General features: G+C 40.0%; 1 protein-coding gene and 1 pseudogene across 6 annotated transcripts in view; one reads left to right on the forward strand and one right to left on the reverse strand.

Annotated features, from left to right (window-relative positions):
* Nucleotides 1–16,129, forward strand: part of SLC4A4 (solute carrier family 4 member 4) — a 457,437-nt gene that overhangs the window by 208,765 nt on the left and 232,543 nt on the right. For all 6 annotated transcript variants that reach the window (XM_059385129.1, XM_059385136.1, XM_059385120.1 and 3 more), the window contains one exon: nucleotides 12,859–12,994. In XM_059385129.1, the coding sequence (XP_059241112.1) occupies nucleotides 12,859–12,994 (136 nt within the window). The remainder of the gene's footprint in view (nucleotides 1–12,858; nucleotides 12,995–16,129) is intronic.
* On the reverse strand, nucleotides 7,389–8,262 carry LOC132008245 (dihydrofolate reductase-like; annotated as a pseudogene).

A 16,129-nucleotide genomic window follows, 5' to 3' on the forward strand; every position in this document is an offset into this window, starting at 1 on the left:
TAAGGTGGTTGTGACACTAATTTTGGAGCAATAAATTTAGCTACTTTGTATAGAAAGTAGTTGCACTTGAGCAAGTCTGTAGAATTTATTTTGGGAATCTTGAAGATTTCCTAATGTTGATGAAAATTAGGCCTGACTTTAAAAACCTCAGGGTATAAATTGTGCTGATAATTGTTCTGAGTTGAACCTGGAGAAACTGCTGATGTGTTCACTCTTAAGCAGAGTGATTCATCATATAAACCTTATCAGGGACAGCTCTGGCAGAGCAAAGAGAAGTGAAGTAGGGAGTAAAGAAATTAAAGGAAATGGAGAGGAGAGCTGTGACCTCTTAGGATCTTTGAGGTCTTTTAGGAAGAGGTTGCTTGGTCGTCATAGTCTTTGCCATCTTAATTAAGGAGTGAGTTCCTATACACAGAAAGCATCCTACCTTTCCATCTCACCTTCCTACCTCATGAAACCCCTCCCCACTGTCCACATTCTTCTGCACTCATGGGATTATCTTTAGATATGTGTGGCTGCTCAGTCTGTTAGCTTTAGATCCATGGCCTGTCCTGTTGCATGGCTCAGAACTGGCTGTTAAGAGTCCCTAGTCAGCAGCGAAGGCATTGCTGGAGGGCTTTGTTTGTTTCGGACGTGTGTGAAGAAAGATAATCGAGATTCTGCAGTTTCAAGTATTGTAGGGAAGTGTTCGGCACTAATTTGACATGCCTGTCCTCAAGTTAGCAAGTAAAGATACCTTCGTTGGTTTGTTTTTCTTATAATAATGACATTAATGTTAATTTTAGAAAATTTGTCGATTACACATAAGCAAAATTAGGAAAGTAAGAATCATCTATAATTCCATCATTTAGGGATAATAATTGTTAACATTTGGTATATCCTTCTGGTGTTTTTTATCTGTATATACCATGTAAATCAGTAAGCCTTTGGGTTGAGAATGCTAGAAACCCAATTATACCTGGATTAAATAGACAAGAATTTATCAAGAATTTATTGGTTGACTGAAGGAAAGTCTGGGTATAGCCAGATCTTTGGGGAAAGTGATTTGATCTGAACAAAAGATTAGAAAAAATGCTACATGCAAGAACCAGAAGTTAATTCTTATTCAGATACATAAGGCATTAGGTACCTTGTAAGTTTAATGCTCTGGTAGTTAAACATGAGTAGATGGACATGATCATAGGAATTCCTCTTCCTTACTTGAATCCTTACGATATCTGGTGGGTGTGAAAAGACATAATTTAGGACTTACACAGGATTGAACAATACTTTGAACTCTGTACTGACTTACCAAATCCACGTGGTCTGTCTGTCATGGTATTTCATTCAGATTTCTTGGTCACCTGCTTGCTTTTTTTTTTTTTTTTTTTTTTTTTTTTTTTTTTTAAAGCCTCTATGTTGATTTGGCCCCTCAGGGGTTGAGTCCTTGGGAACTTTGGGAGCTGAATTTCTTGGCAGGGTATTGACATTCCCACACTCTGCCCTGGTGACTGTGTCTATAATGTGGTACCTTCCTAGGTGCTTTTGTGGACAGAGGTCATCAACAGTGGGGCTGGAGTCACAAGGATGTATATGTGTGAAATATCCCTTGGAGACCCAACAAACACTTAGCAGTTGGACTTATTGCTGGAATTGTAGTCTTTTGATATATAGCTGGGGAAGAGTCAGGGAAATTGGTTATCTGTTTCTCTGAGCCCACCTTCCCTGCAAAGACTCACGAATACCATGCAAACCTGGGTAAACAGAGAGGGAGAATGATACTGTGGAAAGTAAAGTCCAGAAAGAAAGTAAAAACTTGAGTTTCACCATTAGTTAGTTTAGTTTATATATTAATCTGTGATGGTTCCCATAACAAAATACCACAGCCTGGGTGGCTTAAACAATAGGAATTTATTTCTCATAATTCTGGAGGCTGAGAAGTCCAAGATCAATATGCCAGGTGATTTGGTTCGGTGATGAGTGCCCTGGCTTACAGATGGAAGCCTTCTCGTTGTGTCTTCATGTGGTGGGGAGAAAGAGGAAACAAGGTCTCTGGTGTTTCTTCTTATAGGGGCACTAATGCCATCATGAGGGCCCTACACTCGTGACCTCATCTAAACCCAATTATCTCCCAAAGCCCCATCTCCAGGTTCTATCATAGTGGGGGTTCGGATTTCAGTCCATAGATTTTGGGGGACACAATTCAGTCCATAACTGACAAAACAGTGGTTTTAGGTCACTAAAAGCTAAAGGATGAGGATGGTAAAACCCAAAATGACTGATTGGGATTTTATGTCTTTCTAGTAGAGATACTTGAAATATTGAAATACTATTAATAATATAATTAATATGATTAGAATAATTAATAAAAGACTTGACAGATGAAAAAGTCTGGAATTTCATAGATAAAATAAATTTATTTGACTTCTAAGACCATCACTGAGACTACTTCTTTGGAAATGGCTTAGCACCATTTAAAAGAACACATATTAACATTGACAGGGAGCTTGTTTTAATTTTTTCAACTCACTGTGTTGGCAGAAATTATAAAGGAGCAAGATAAAATAAGTTGGGGAATGTAAGGGCTATCACCTTTTGTTCTAAAGAATTTTGAATACCTTATAGATATGACTCAGATCCTGATAACATTTTTATAATGTAAACTCTAGGTAAATTATTTTTCTGATTACTTTGGAGAGGAAAGGCTAAGCACAGTATTTTCCAAAAATGTCTCACCAAACTCTGGTTCTTCTCACCTTTTGCTAGTTGGAATTGAAGTAAGTAAGGTAGTTTGGTAGTATTCAGAAATCCAGGCTCCTAACACTGTTGACTTTCTATAGCTGCATAATAATGTCATGGCATATTAAGGATAATTGTCATAATTGACAGCTTTTCATGTGTGCGAGCTTATTAATACATGGATACCTAAGTATTTAAAAAATTATCCATCTTAATGAATGCTATTTGGCTGTTTCAATTCCTTAGCTAATTGAACAGAAAAAGTAACCATCTAATTTACCTGTCTACAGCTTGCCAGCATGTTAAGTCAATAGTCATTTTCTGGATTTATTGAGGTAAAGGTAGGTTAAGTCATGGAGAAAAAAAAAAAAAAAGAAAGTTTGGATGCATTGTATAGATCACTCCAAGAAAACCAGAATTCTATAAAAACAGGTTGTTTGATGTAGTTAATTTGAAGATGGTAATTTGTGGATGACTAATATGAGCTAGCTCTACTGTAGCCCATTAAAGTAGACATGTATATATCAGGACTCCTTTGGTTGCAAGTGACAAAAAAATTGTCTTAGATTACTTTAAGCTAAAAGGGAATTGTCATGTATGATTGCAAAGTATCTAACTTCAGGCATGGCTGGATCCAGGTGCTTAAATAATGGCACCTGGAACCTGTCTCTGCCTTTGATGTTTACTTTATTCTCACACACACTCTTCCCTTTGAGTTGCAAGATGCCATCTGCACTCAAAGCTTTTATTACCATCTTATTAGCACCTCAGCATAAATTTATTTCTTGGAAGTGCCAACAAAAGTTTGACACTTATATACTCTGGTTGGCCTGGATTAGATAAAGTGTCCTCTCAAAAGTTAATTACTGTGGCCAAGATTTGGGATATTCTCATTCTCCAGACCTGGGTCATAGGGAATGATTCATCCTTGTTGGACTTCTAAGCATAAAAATGGTTCTTCTAAGGAAAGTGGGATGCTATTATCAGAAAAAGAGAGTAGGGGTGCTGAATGGGCAAGAGTAACACATAGCTACTATAATGCATGTGTGTTTTAAAGATTTTTAATGTATGTAACTTTATTTAGTGATTTCTTATTTCTTACAGTTATGAATGTGAAATTGAAGTTTGATGATTTTATATATATATTTAAGTATATTTTTAGAGTACTATAATGGTCTAATAATTAGAATTGTGGAAGTTTTAGCAACTGTGGTGTTGATTTATAGACCCTTAACTCAAAATGGAGAGAAATGAATACTTAAAATGTAAATCAACTGGTGATAGCACCTTGACAACTTAAATAAATAGCTATTTATTTTTATTTTTTAAAAAGATTTTATTTGAGACAGGTGAAGAGGGGCAGAGGAGGAGGGAGAGAGAGAATTTCAAGCAGACTCCCTGCTGAGAACAGAGCCCAATGTGGAGCTCGATACCACAACTCTGAGATCATGACCTGAACTGAAATGAAGAGTTGGACAATTAACTGACTGAGCCACCCTGGGGTCCCATTTATTTATTTATTTATTTACTTACTTACTTATTTACTTTGGTTTGAGAGCTGAGACTTATCAGATGGTGAATTTTGCCAAGGAGAAAAATACAAAATCTGTAAGTCTTCATTACACCCACAGAAGGGAATTTGCATGTAAACTTGTCATGCTCAGTATGAGTTGTTCATAATGATCAGTATTTCTATTAAAAAGAAATTTTTTTGGTAGCCTGTAGGGTGGCCACAGTGGGATGTTTTCCAGACCAAAAACAAAAAGGCACATTCACAATTTGCCTTTTGGTGGTTAATGAACCAAATGTTCAGTTAACTTACTTTAGGACTATTTCATGTGCCATTATGATTTCTACCTCTCCTGAAATACACTACATTTGCTGTACATGTATAGTACAAATGCTGTACACTTGCTGATTTCTACCTCTCCTGAGATCCAGTATATTTACTGTTCATACAGCTTTTTTTTTTTTTTTCTTAAAATGAGCTCATCTTTTAAAGAGTGGTGGCTACAAAAATGGGCTTGGAAATAATACAACTAGTTTGAGGTTTGAGGTCATATCATTTACTGGTTGTGTGATCTTGGGGAAGTCCCTTAATCTCTTAAATACTCAGTTTCTCTGTCTATAATATGAGTAGTACAAGAGGTTGATAATAATAGATATTTCATATTTTTTTGTGAAACAAATGATGTAAGTGAAGAGCCCTTAACACAGTGCCTGATACAGTGTAAGCATTCAAAAATGTTAGTAATTGCATATTGTGTTTTTATTGATCGAATTTTTCCCATTGTCCCTTGAGAACAAGGACCTTATCTTAAAAATATTTTGTGTACTTTTAACAAAGAGCATAGTGTCTCATACACTAAAAACTATTAAGTATTAATTAAGTAATCAAAACGAAAACATAGAACTATACTTCAGGCATTGCTAAGCCTCTGGGAAGGAGAGGAAAGAAGCAAAGAAAGATTTTTTTGAGAAACTGAGGCAGAATATATATTATGTATTCTTCCACTCATTTCCTTATTCATTCACCCATTCCTTTTTGTCCAACCTCACTGTGCACAAGGTAGGCGCCAAGAGTAGTTTAGGTAAGTGAAGATCCAGGTAGGTTGGCTTAGTAATGGTACAAAGACAAAGTACAGCAGTGGATAACCCACAAAACAGTGGATACTAAATGACTTAATAGGAGTGCAGATTAAATGTTGTGGTCCCTCAGGATAGGAAGAGATTGCATCTACCAGAGGAAAATAGCTTACTGGAAGTGTTCATTCTTTTCTTTGTGGCTTACTCAATAGGAAATGGTGACTGTCTTCTGGTCACTGTCTTCTGGTAAGTAAGTTAACTGGTCACCTTAATGCAAAGATGGATTAAGGGGAAGGATGAAATAAGAACAGTTTCCAAAACTTGGATATTTTCCATTTCAGAGTTCTTAATGTAAGCTTCCTTTTGCACATGGTTATGTTTTTGTGTCCTTGACAATGTCCAAGGTTTATTCTTCCTTATCTAATTCATTAATTTAATATTTCAGGTGATGATTAAGTGCATAGTACTGTGTTGGTCTTCAAGGAAAGTACCTAGACAGATTCTGTCCTCCAGGAGCTTGGTGGTTAGTTGGAGAGAGGTCACATCACCGTAGGTTAGGTAATAATGCCCAGGCTATAAATTTGGTGGTGCTTAAATGATAATTCAGACAAAGTGCTATAGTTTGAATAAAGAAGAGAGTCATATTTCTGTGAATGGTTAATATAGGTTATTGGAAAAGAATTTTTACCTGGGCCTTGGAAATTGAGTCAGATTTAGAGAGGAGAGAAAAGACCATAGCCGATAGGAAAGATGAAAAAAGATCTGGAAATGAGCAAGCGTATTATCGAGTTTTTCCCTTCCTTTCCCATCCCTTCCGTTTCCTTGTTTCTTTATTGATTGACACCTGGGTTGCTTCCAAGATTAAAAATAATGGTGCCACAGGGCACCTGGGTGGCTCAGTGGGTTAAAGTCTCTGCCTTCGGCTCAGGTCATGATTCCAGGGTCCTGGATCGAGCCCCACATCGGGCTTTCTGCTCTGCTTCCTCCTCTCTCTCTGCCTGCCTCTATGCATACTTGTGCTCTCTGTCAGGTAAATAACTAAAATCCTTAAAAAAATAATGGTGCCAAAGATACTCTTGGGTCCATCTCTTTGTTCAGGATTAATTTCTATAAGTGGAAGTTCTGGATCCAAACCCAGATTATTTTGATTTTTAATTAATATTGCTAACTTACACTTTAAAAAGTTTGTATCAACTAATAAGGCAAAAAATTCTATTTCTCTGGATAACTAATAACTCAGATCTTTGCTAACATGATGGGTAAAACATATTTTAACTTCAATTTTTAAGTTTGTGAAGTTTACTTTCTAACTTAGTAATTTTGGTTTCTGGCATTATCCATTTTCAATTTATTACCTCTTTGAATTTTTTATTTTAACCATATGCTTGTTATTAGATTACTCTTTTTCATAAAGAGCAGTCTATTTTTTTTTATTATTGCACCATCCCATGGAATCTCACCAAAGATCAGAACCAGAATTTTTAGAGTTTTAGACCTTCTCTCTTAACCTTCAAAAAGTTAGTTTCCTGCCTGCTTCTTTACTATCTATATGGAATGTACTAGAGTTCTCATCTTACTGATTTCCTATCTGAGTGAACAAAACTTTTTTTTTTTTTTTTCAGAAGATATGCACAGAGTAATTCATAGTCTCCATTTTGACCTAATTTTCTTTTAATGTTTAAGTTCTAGCTCTTCTGTGTATAATTTATTTCTGACCTTTAGACAAACCTGTCTAGCTCCTATCTGTATAAGCCCTGATTTCAACTCATGATATCAGGGGATTCTCCCACTTTGGTGTTTTGGTAGGTATGTAGGTGATAGGTGGATAAGCAGGTGATTTTCCTTGATTGGTATTCAGACAGTGATAGCAAGAAATGTTTCACAAATGGTATCTGGTATAATCTAGTTAAGATTAATCTTAATTAGAGTCTAGTTAAGATTAAGATTAATTAATAAACACATTGCTTAGAAGTAGTTATGCTTTGATCTAAAGTCAACAAAAGTCTTTTTTTTTTTCTAACATTAAAATATATAATTGGAGAGCAGGGGGAACAACTTAAAATAAATCAGAAAACACCTTCACATTAATCATTCTTTTTATATACTTCAAATTTCCACTTAATACCTTTTTTCCTCTTGGACACCAGAAAGAACACTTGGGTATTCTGGAAGAAGCTTATATTTCCCCAAATCAGTTTCTGGAAAAAAAAAATGTGTTATTTTCAAATTCCTGCATGATCCTTGTCACAAATAGTTTGAGATGGTCTGATTTGTTCATGCCTTCCTTATAAGCAGAACTGCCTCCCACTATCCAAACCATGTCCACTTTCTTTGTTAATTCTGGTTGTTAAATAAGTTTTAAGGCATCACCCAGACTTTTGGCTAGAAAATGAGCACCTTGTAGAAGTTCCTTGAGTTCTCTTCTGAGAACTAATTGAACTCTGTTCTTTAAAAGTCAGTTCTTTTAGGGAAGAGAGTGAGTCTGTCTTCTGACCCATAATCACGAAATTCTATTTACCTTCTGGTCATTCTTGGGAAATACCTGAATTCTTTCCTGGATGGGGGTCTGTTCCTGCCTATGCCTATGTTCTAGGGCAGAGCTTAGCAGATGAACTGTGACAACAGCCGTGAACGCCTCTGAGCTTGCTTGTGACACTGGGGTTCTTGGCTGAGCTTGGTGAAAATCGAGCAGGCATGTTCTTTGGTCACCAGACATTTCTGGGTTTTTGTGGGAGACAGTTTGGGTGCATAGATTAGGGGTCAAAGTGACATGACAGGCACCCTGAGAGTTGACTGTCTACCCAGGTAGGTGTCATTGGAGAGGGGTCCCTCACACACCATCTCTGATTGGTGGGTAGTGGCTACTCTGAGGTCAAGTTCGGTCTCAGCAGGAATGCACGTGATGTCTGCTATGGCTGCTGCTCGTGGGAAGTGGGTACCACAGCATTCCTGCCACATATTTGCCTTCCTTCTTGTCAGCACTGGGAATTTGGGAGCACTGAGTCTCCCCAGCCATCGCACACTATGACATTGTCACCCTGCAGGTGGATGCTGGTCAGAGATGGCCACACTTAGTAGGGCCCTCTGGGAAATTCTATAGCTACTCAGGGGGAAAAAAAGCCTAGAGCCCCTTGAAAACCCCCAAAACACATTCTAACTAGAGGGCAGAATAAAAAAAGAAAAAAAAATCAAGGCAGATTAGAGGCATTAACTTGGCTTTGATCTATAGGCCTTCTGTTCTGACAAAGGTGATTGGATTAATTTGACAGTTTTTCTCTCTCTCCCTCATTTCCTGCCTCCCTGTCACCCTTTCTCATTTTTCTCAAGGTTCTCTTTTATGATGAAACTAGGTGAGTTATTACTTACAATCATAATCTATTCATCTGCAATGTAAGTTGTTTTTCTGATGTTTCCCCCCCCAGGTATTAAAGTGAGACTAAAGAGGTTTCATTATTTCCCCCTGTTCTTTTATTGGCTGTTTCCCAGAAAGATACACCTTTATGTTCTCATTACTAAAGCTGCTGAATTCACTGAAGTAACACATGCAGAACTTTTGGCTTTTTCTTTCCTACCTTATGTATTTTCAACATACAGGGGCTCTGAGGGCCAATATCTGTGAGTGCTTTCTTTCTTAAAGGCTAGGCAGGTTTTGCTAGTAAGGGCTGGCAGTTTTTCAACTAATTTAAACCTTGTATTTTAGATATGATAATTGATCACCATCACCCTATTTTTCAGGTGAGGAACTTGAAGCACAGAGAGGTTAATTAACTTGTTTCAGATCACACAGCATGCATAGAAGTAGCAGAATTTGAATTCAAACCAAAGTAGTTTGGTTCCAGAGTTCTATATTCTTAATTTCAGTGCAGTACTTTATCTTCTATTTAGCTCATTTCCTTTTGATCCAAATTTACAGGGGAAAAAAAAAAGAATTCCTGATATCCTTCATTAGGGAGACTCCCACTTTGCATGTATTTGTGTTAAGAATCATGTTAGAGGGCGCCTGGGTGGCTCAGTGGGTTAAGCCTCTGCCTTCAGCTCAGGTCATGATCTCAGGGTCCTGGGATTGAGTCCTGCATCGGACTCTCTGCTCATCGGAGAGCCTGCTTCCCCCTCTCTCTCTCTGCCTCCCTCTCTGACTACTTGAGATTTCTCTCTCTGTGTCAAATAAATAAATAAAATCTTAAAAAAAAAAGAATCATGTTAGAAATTGGGAAGGGTATTTGCTGGTTACAGAGGCTGCCCCTCCCACAGGTCTACATTTACAGTACAGTTGTTGTGGCCTCTTCCTTCTAATTCCCAGGGAAGCTTAGGGGAGCAACCGAGGAAAGAAACTTGCTAGAGTTATCAAGCTAGTTTATGACACTTTCCCTTTCTTGATTGGAAAGACGTTGCAAATGTTCTTACACAAAAGTTCTGGAACTTAGGTTTTTTTCCTCCAAGAGATATTAAGAAGTTTCAGTCATTTTTTCCCCCTAATTACAGAAATTAAACATACTGCATCCTATATTAATAGATATTGTTATCTTATTTGAATGTCCTGTGAACACAGAACAGTTTGCAGATATTTTTGTTGGTCTATGAACTAATTTATTCATTCAGCCAATTAATTCTTCACTAACCAAATAACTGGTAAATGTTTGTTGCCCTTTCTAGCAAATATACTTGATAAGAACAAGGATCTTGTTGTCAAGTTTTTTGCTTTATCTTTAGAACCTGAAACAAAGCCCATTTAGCGCAAAGACAGTACTCAGTAAATATTGTATGGATGAACTGTGAACACTGCAGAACTGGTCAAAAGTGAAAGGAAGAACATAGAGCCCTAGAAATAAACTGTATAACAGTTAAAAAGGTGTACATATAGGTCGTCTTTGCTTTGCATGGGAGGGCAAAGCCGTAAATGTGACTATTCAAACTGAAATTATACACAACAATCCTAATAATCAATCAATGGGAGAAGAGAAAGTATTTTTCTTTGACCTTTAAAAAAATTTTTGCCAAATGATTAAAATCTCTCTCGCTATTAGTGATAAAGGTATAGAGAAATGAAAAAAAAAAAGTAAAACTAATATTTAGTACACCCTAATTTAAAATGTCAGAAATACTGAGATTAAAGTGTTTTATTTCTTTGTAAAGTCTTGTCAGGAGTGGTTTGAATAATGCTTGCTTTCTTCCTGCTGTGCAGCTTTTGAACGGGAGCAAGCATCTTTTCTATGTCCCGATGAATTACGTACTCCTCTCTAAGTTTGGATCAGCTTCTAGAATTTTCTCCTTTGTGCTTTCCATGTCAAGAAATGTCTCTGAGAGTTTCTTAAATGTGAAATGCTTTTTTCCCCTCCTCCGTCACCTTCTTTTCTTCCTCTTCTTTCTCCCCTTCTTCTCGGTCGTCGTGGTCATCTTCTTTTTTGGGTAACAAATGTGCAGTGGCCGATCACTGACAGACGTTGGAAGAACCATTATGATCAGTCACTGATCGTGAAGCATGTCTGTTATTTACATTGTAATTAACGTCAGAAGAGCTCGCAGTGAAGCTCGCACTTTATGCAGTTACCCACAGTTCATATACTATGCTCACTGAAATTTCAACTGTATTATTGGGGGACTTGTGTTCTTTAACTAAATAACAGTAACTGAAATTCACACATCTTGGAACCCTGCATAGTGAGGGTTTCCCACGACTCCAGACTTAATTTTATGGATATATGTGTGTTTTTTTCTTTACTAAGGTGGGATTACTTTATTCATATGATTTTGCAACTTTATTTTTCCTTTGGCATTGTATATATGTCAGAAATGATAATCTCAACTTCATGTTTTATAACTACATGCTGATTTACTGAACAGTTGTGGTGTAGTATATTTAGCCAGTCCTCCCTTTTCTCAGTGATAAGCAGTGTTGCAGTAGGCACCTCCATCTTTGAAGTAACAGCTATTATTTCTTTGAAATGAATGTCTTTCTAGTGGTAAGATTACTGGCTCACAGGATATATACACTTTTAAAACATTTCCATATCCTTCTAAATTTCCCTTCAGAGACAGGTTCCCATTTAGGCTTCTCTTGGTGACGTAAATTGAGAGGTACTAGCGCATGTGTCCTAAATGTCTGGCAACATTGGGATTATAATTTTTTTTACATATTTTCTATTTTCCTAGGTAAAAGTTGTATTTTATTTTAATAATTAATTTTGATTACTAGTTAAGTTGAATATTTTTCACGTGTTTGTAGTATCTTTTGATCTGTAGAATTTCATATTGTCCTGTATTATAGCAGCGTTCAGATGATAGGAATATTCTTGTTTTTAAAATAATTGTTTAAAGATTATTTATTTATTTACTTGACAGAGAGAGAGAGAGAGTGAGAGAGCAGGAACACACGCGGGGGACTGGGAGAGGGAGAAACAGGCTTCCTGCTGAACAGGGAGCCTGATGTGGAGCTGGATCCCAGGACCCTGGATCACGACCTGAGCCAAAGGCAGATGCTTAACAACTGAGCTACTCAGGTGCCCCAGGAATATTCTTGTTTTATTGGGTCATTTGAGTACACATGTTTTTACAATTTGTGTGTGTTTTTGTGTATGTGTGTATACATACATACATATATACACACACGTACACACATAAATCTGTGTACCTGGACTATATTCACATGTAAATACCATTTCCGGTTTTGCCCAGGGATTATAGAGAGTATCTGTGGCCTTAGTTTTGTAATATGATCATCAGTTTCCAGATGCTTTCCTTTTCTTAAACAACAACAACAACAACAACAACAACAACAAAAGAAGAGGAAGGGGAAAATAGCCCACCACCGGAGGGAAGTTCTAGTTAATTTTTCATTACATGAATTTCAGGAGATAGGGTCAAAAGGAGCCAGTAGGGCATTCAATTACGTGCTTGAGTGTGTCCGAAAAAATATTTTTCCTCAGGTGTACAATATTTTACTTGGGCTTGTTTTTCAAGTGCATTGGCGTGTGACTAAACATGTTTGGGTACTGCCCTTATGTCAAGAAGAGGCCCCTCTTGTTAAATATTCCTTCATCAACTTTGCCCTTAGCCAGGCACAGGCCACGAGGCTCCTAGAGGACGTGAGCTTCAGGCATTGGACGGAGGGAAGGCGGGTGGGAGGCGAGGGCCTGGGGGAGCTCCGGATTGGGGTCTCTGCGGCCCTCCCACTGCGGCCGAAGCGGTGGTTGGCGCGGGCTGGTTTCTGTCTAATAGCTTGGGATGGGCCCTCAGTGCGGAGCGGGGGAAGGTCATTGGGCCGGACCTCCGCTCCTCTGAGGGCTGAAGGCTCTTGGCCCCGGTGCCCCCCAGACCTGGAGGCCCGTCCCCGAGCGCGGTGGCGACGCGACAGCCGGCGTGGGCCTGGAGGAACAGGCCCGGAGTTGGTTCGCGCGGCGGCGGTGGGCGACCAGGGAGGCTCAGCCGGGAGGATGTCCAGGATGTCCGCAGAGAGCGTGGCCGGGAAGGCCGGCAGCCTCGGGGACCGAGCTCGAAGCCTCACGTGCCTCAGGCTGGTGCAGCCAGTGTCTCACCGCAGTATTTTCACTTCTGCAGTCTCCCCGGCCGCCGAACGCATCCGGTTCATCCTGGGCGAGGAGGATGACAGCCCGGCGCCCCCTCAGCTCTTCACCGAACTCGATGAGCTGCTGGCCGTGGACGGGCAGGAGATGGAGTGGAAGGAGACGGCCAGGTGAGGCGCGGCGGGCGCGGCTCCCCGGGGAGCGAGGCGGGGCGGGAGCGCCCGTGGGAGCGCCTTGCCCTCAGCGCCGGGCGTCGAGGGTCCGAGGAGCATCGGCGCCGGGCGTCGAGGGTCTGAGGAGCATCGTGTCGGCTGGGGAAGGAGTTGAGGATTCCTCTTCTTCTCTGTTGTGTGCCTATGGCTGCAGCACACCCTTTGTTTCCCTCTTGGAGCGGGGTTGAGGCTGACTCCCGTTGTTACAGCTTTACCCTTCATGAAGCATTAGAAGTAACTCGATTCCTAGGCTATGGAGTAGTAAAATATCTTGAAGAGATGAACAGGATCGCCTGGAAATAGGTGTCTGCAGCCCAGCCCCCCCGCCGAGGTGTCTTGTGGAATCACATCGGATTTGTTAGCCATTCCCACTTCCGAGGCAGGTTGCAAAGACAGGGTTTACCCCCAAACTTGCCATTATTTGCAAGGAAGAAGCTATCCTCCTTTAAGTGTATGCAAAAACAAGTAGAAGTTTCAGATGAATTGGGGGTTTGGAGACCTGAGTTCAATTTCAGATTCTGGCCCCTGTTCGCTGCGTAGCACTCAGTGTCCCAGGACTCGTGGTTTCATCCATAAAAAGTGGATAATAATACCTACTACACAGATACGTGTGTAGTACGAGATATGTAGTATATATTTATGTTGACTTAATATTCATCCACTTCTATCAGGTATCTATATACATGCCTGTATGTATGTATATTTGCGGAGATCTCTTGTAAATTGCTAAGCACGATGGGAACATCGAAGGTTTCATTCATCTGGTGATAACAGAGCTTTTCCTTCTTTCCTCATATGGATTAAGTTATATACTCCATGCCAGTTGGTCTCGTCTTGGCTTTGCTGCTGACCGGCTGCTTCACTGTGGGCCGCTCATGCCCTCACCCATCTCCCTGAGATGCATGTTCTCTTCTGCCCCGTGAAGGTGATACTGCCTTGCATCTCTGTAACTTCATGCATAGTTTATAGCTTTAAAGTTCCATCCCTCTGGGGCACCTGGGTGGCTCCGTGGGTTTAGCCTCTGCCTTCGGCTCAGGTCATGATCCTGGGGTCCTGGGATCGAGCCCCTCATCGGGCTCTCTGCTCAGCGGGGAGCCTGCTTCCTCCTCTCTCTTTCTGCCTGTTTCTCTGCCTACTTGTGATCTCTCTCTGTCAAATAAATAAATAAATAAATCTTTAAAAACAAAAATAAAGTTCCATCCCTCTGTGTGTACTAGTTCAGTTGGTTGTCACTGGAAATGCTACTTTGATTCATATCTTCTTCTTGAGATTCTGTGCAAGTACCTCTCATAGAGTAGAATTCAAATATAGCTTTCTGCTTTTTCTTTCAGTCCAAGGTGGGTTATATTTCATATGACCTCTGGTGTCTGAAAGGTGGAGAAGTGACAGTTCATTGTGTGGGTAATTAAACACTGAGTGAGATGGACTAGAATTTTCACGTAAGCTTCTTACGATGAAGATAATTTTGAATTCTTTACCATCCTTAAAGACTTTATTTCCTTGAGAACACATGTGTCATTTTTGGTGATGTTATTAGTCCTTGAGATACTGAATTGTTGGAAAGAATGTGTGCTGGGAGTACACCATGTCTTGGCAGTGGGGGAGGGGAGGCTGTCTGGGAGAAACATGCTCACACCAGGCTATACTCTATGACTTCTGTATAGGACTTGCCGCAGTTACTACTGCTTCATTCAATGTAAATGCGATATTACTATTTTCATTTCGTCTCCTTCATTACACTAATTCATCTGAAAGCAGGGACCATCATGTCTGTCTTTCATGACTGTGTTCCCAGGGCCCATAATAGGAGCTCAATAATATCTGTTGAGTGTGATTAGTTGAGAATTGATTGCCTTAGAAACAGCTGCTTTGGGGCGCCTGGGTGGCTCAGTGGGTTAAGCCGCTGCCTTCGGCTCAGGTCATGATCTCAGAGTCCTGGGATCGAGCCCCACATCGGGCTCTCTGCTCAGCAGGGAGCCTGCTTCCTCCTCTCTCTCTGCCTGCCTCTCTGCCTAACTTGTGATCTCTCTCTCTGTCAAATAAATAAATAAATCTTAAAAAAAAAAAAAGAAACAGCTGCTTTAAATATCATACTTTCTTAGATCCTTTCCTTGACCAAAGCTGATGTTTATGATAATTCCTCTTTTTCTGACGATGGATAGCTGAATGCAGACCTAAGGTACCTAGTGCACCATGGATAAAGCTCAGAAGAGGACCTGTGCTTGAAGTTTCAAACTAATTAATCAATATGCTGTCTATAGCTGTGATATGCTATCAAGGTATATGGTATGCTATCAACAGCAGTTAGTTGTCTTGCTAGGCTTCTTTCCTTATATGATCGAAAACACATAATTGGATGGCTAATACAATTCTCGAAATAACGTGTCTAAAATTGAGCTTCTTATCGACCTGCCTCAGGGCCTCTCCACCTGCAGGGTTCCCACCACAAGGAACAACTCAACTCCCTTCTTCTAGTCGCTCAAGCCAGAAACACTGGGGTTTTCCTTGACTTCTGTCTTTCCCTATACCCCTTACTCAATCCCATTGGTAAACCCTATTTGTTTTACCCTCAAAAATATTCAGATATTCAGAATCTCATCCCATCTCACGTTCAGTACGGCCACAATTCAGGTCCAAGCTGCCAGATTATTGCAAAAGCTTCCTAATTAGTTCATCAATCTGCACTTGCACTTACGTCCCTCATGAACAATCCACCAGCATCTCTTTGACCTTATCTCCTGCTTTCCTCCCTCTTGTTCACTCACAGGCTGGTCATGCTCCTGTGCCAGGGACATTGCACTTGCTGCTCCCTCTGTCTGGAATGCTCCCCCGCCTCTCTGCCCCCCAATTATCTGCATGGCTCATTTGCTCACCTTCTTCAGTCCTTTTTCAAATATTACTTTCTCAGTGACTGCCGCGTCTAAAGTCAAAAAAGTCCCCCAGCACTCTCGAACCTCCATCTTCCCTTGTGTTTTCGTTGGCGCTTATCACCATTTAGCATAGTGCATATCTTGTTATTCTCTCTTCCCAGTAAAATTAAAACTCCATGAGAGCAGGGATTTTTAGTTGTTTTGTTCATTGTTATATCTCTGT

Source organism: Mustela nigripes, chromosome 1 (assembly GCF_022355385.1).
Source record: "Mustela nigripes isolate SB6536 chromosome 1, MUSNIG.SB6536, whole genome shotgun sequence".
Taxonomy (NCBI): domain Eukaryota; kingdom Metazoa; phylum Chordata; class Mammalia; order Carnivora; family Mustelidae; genus Mustela; species Mustela nigripes.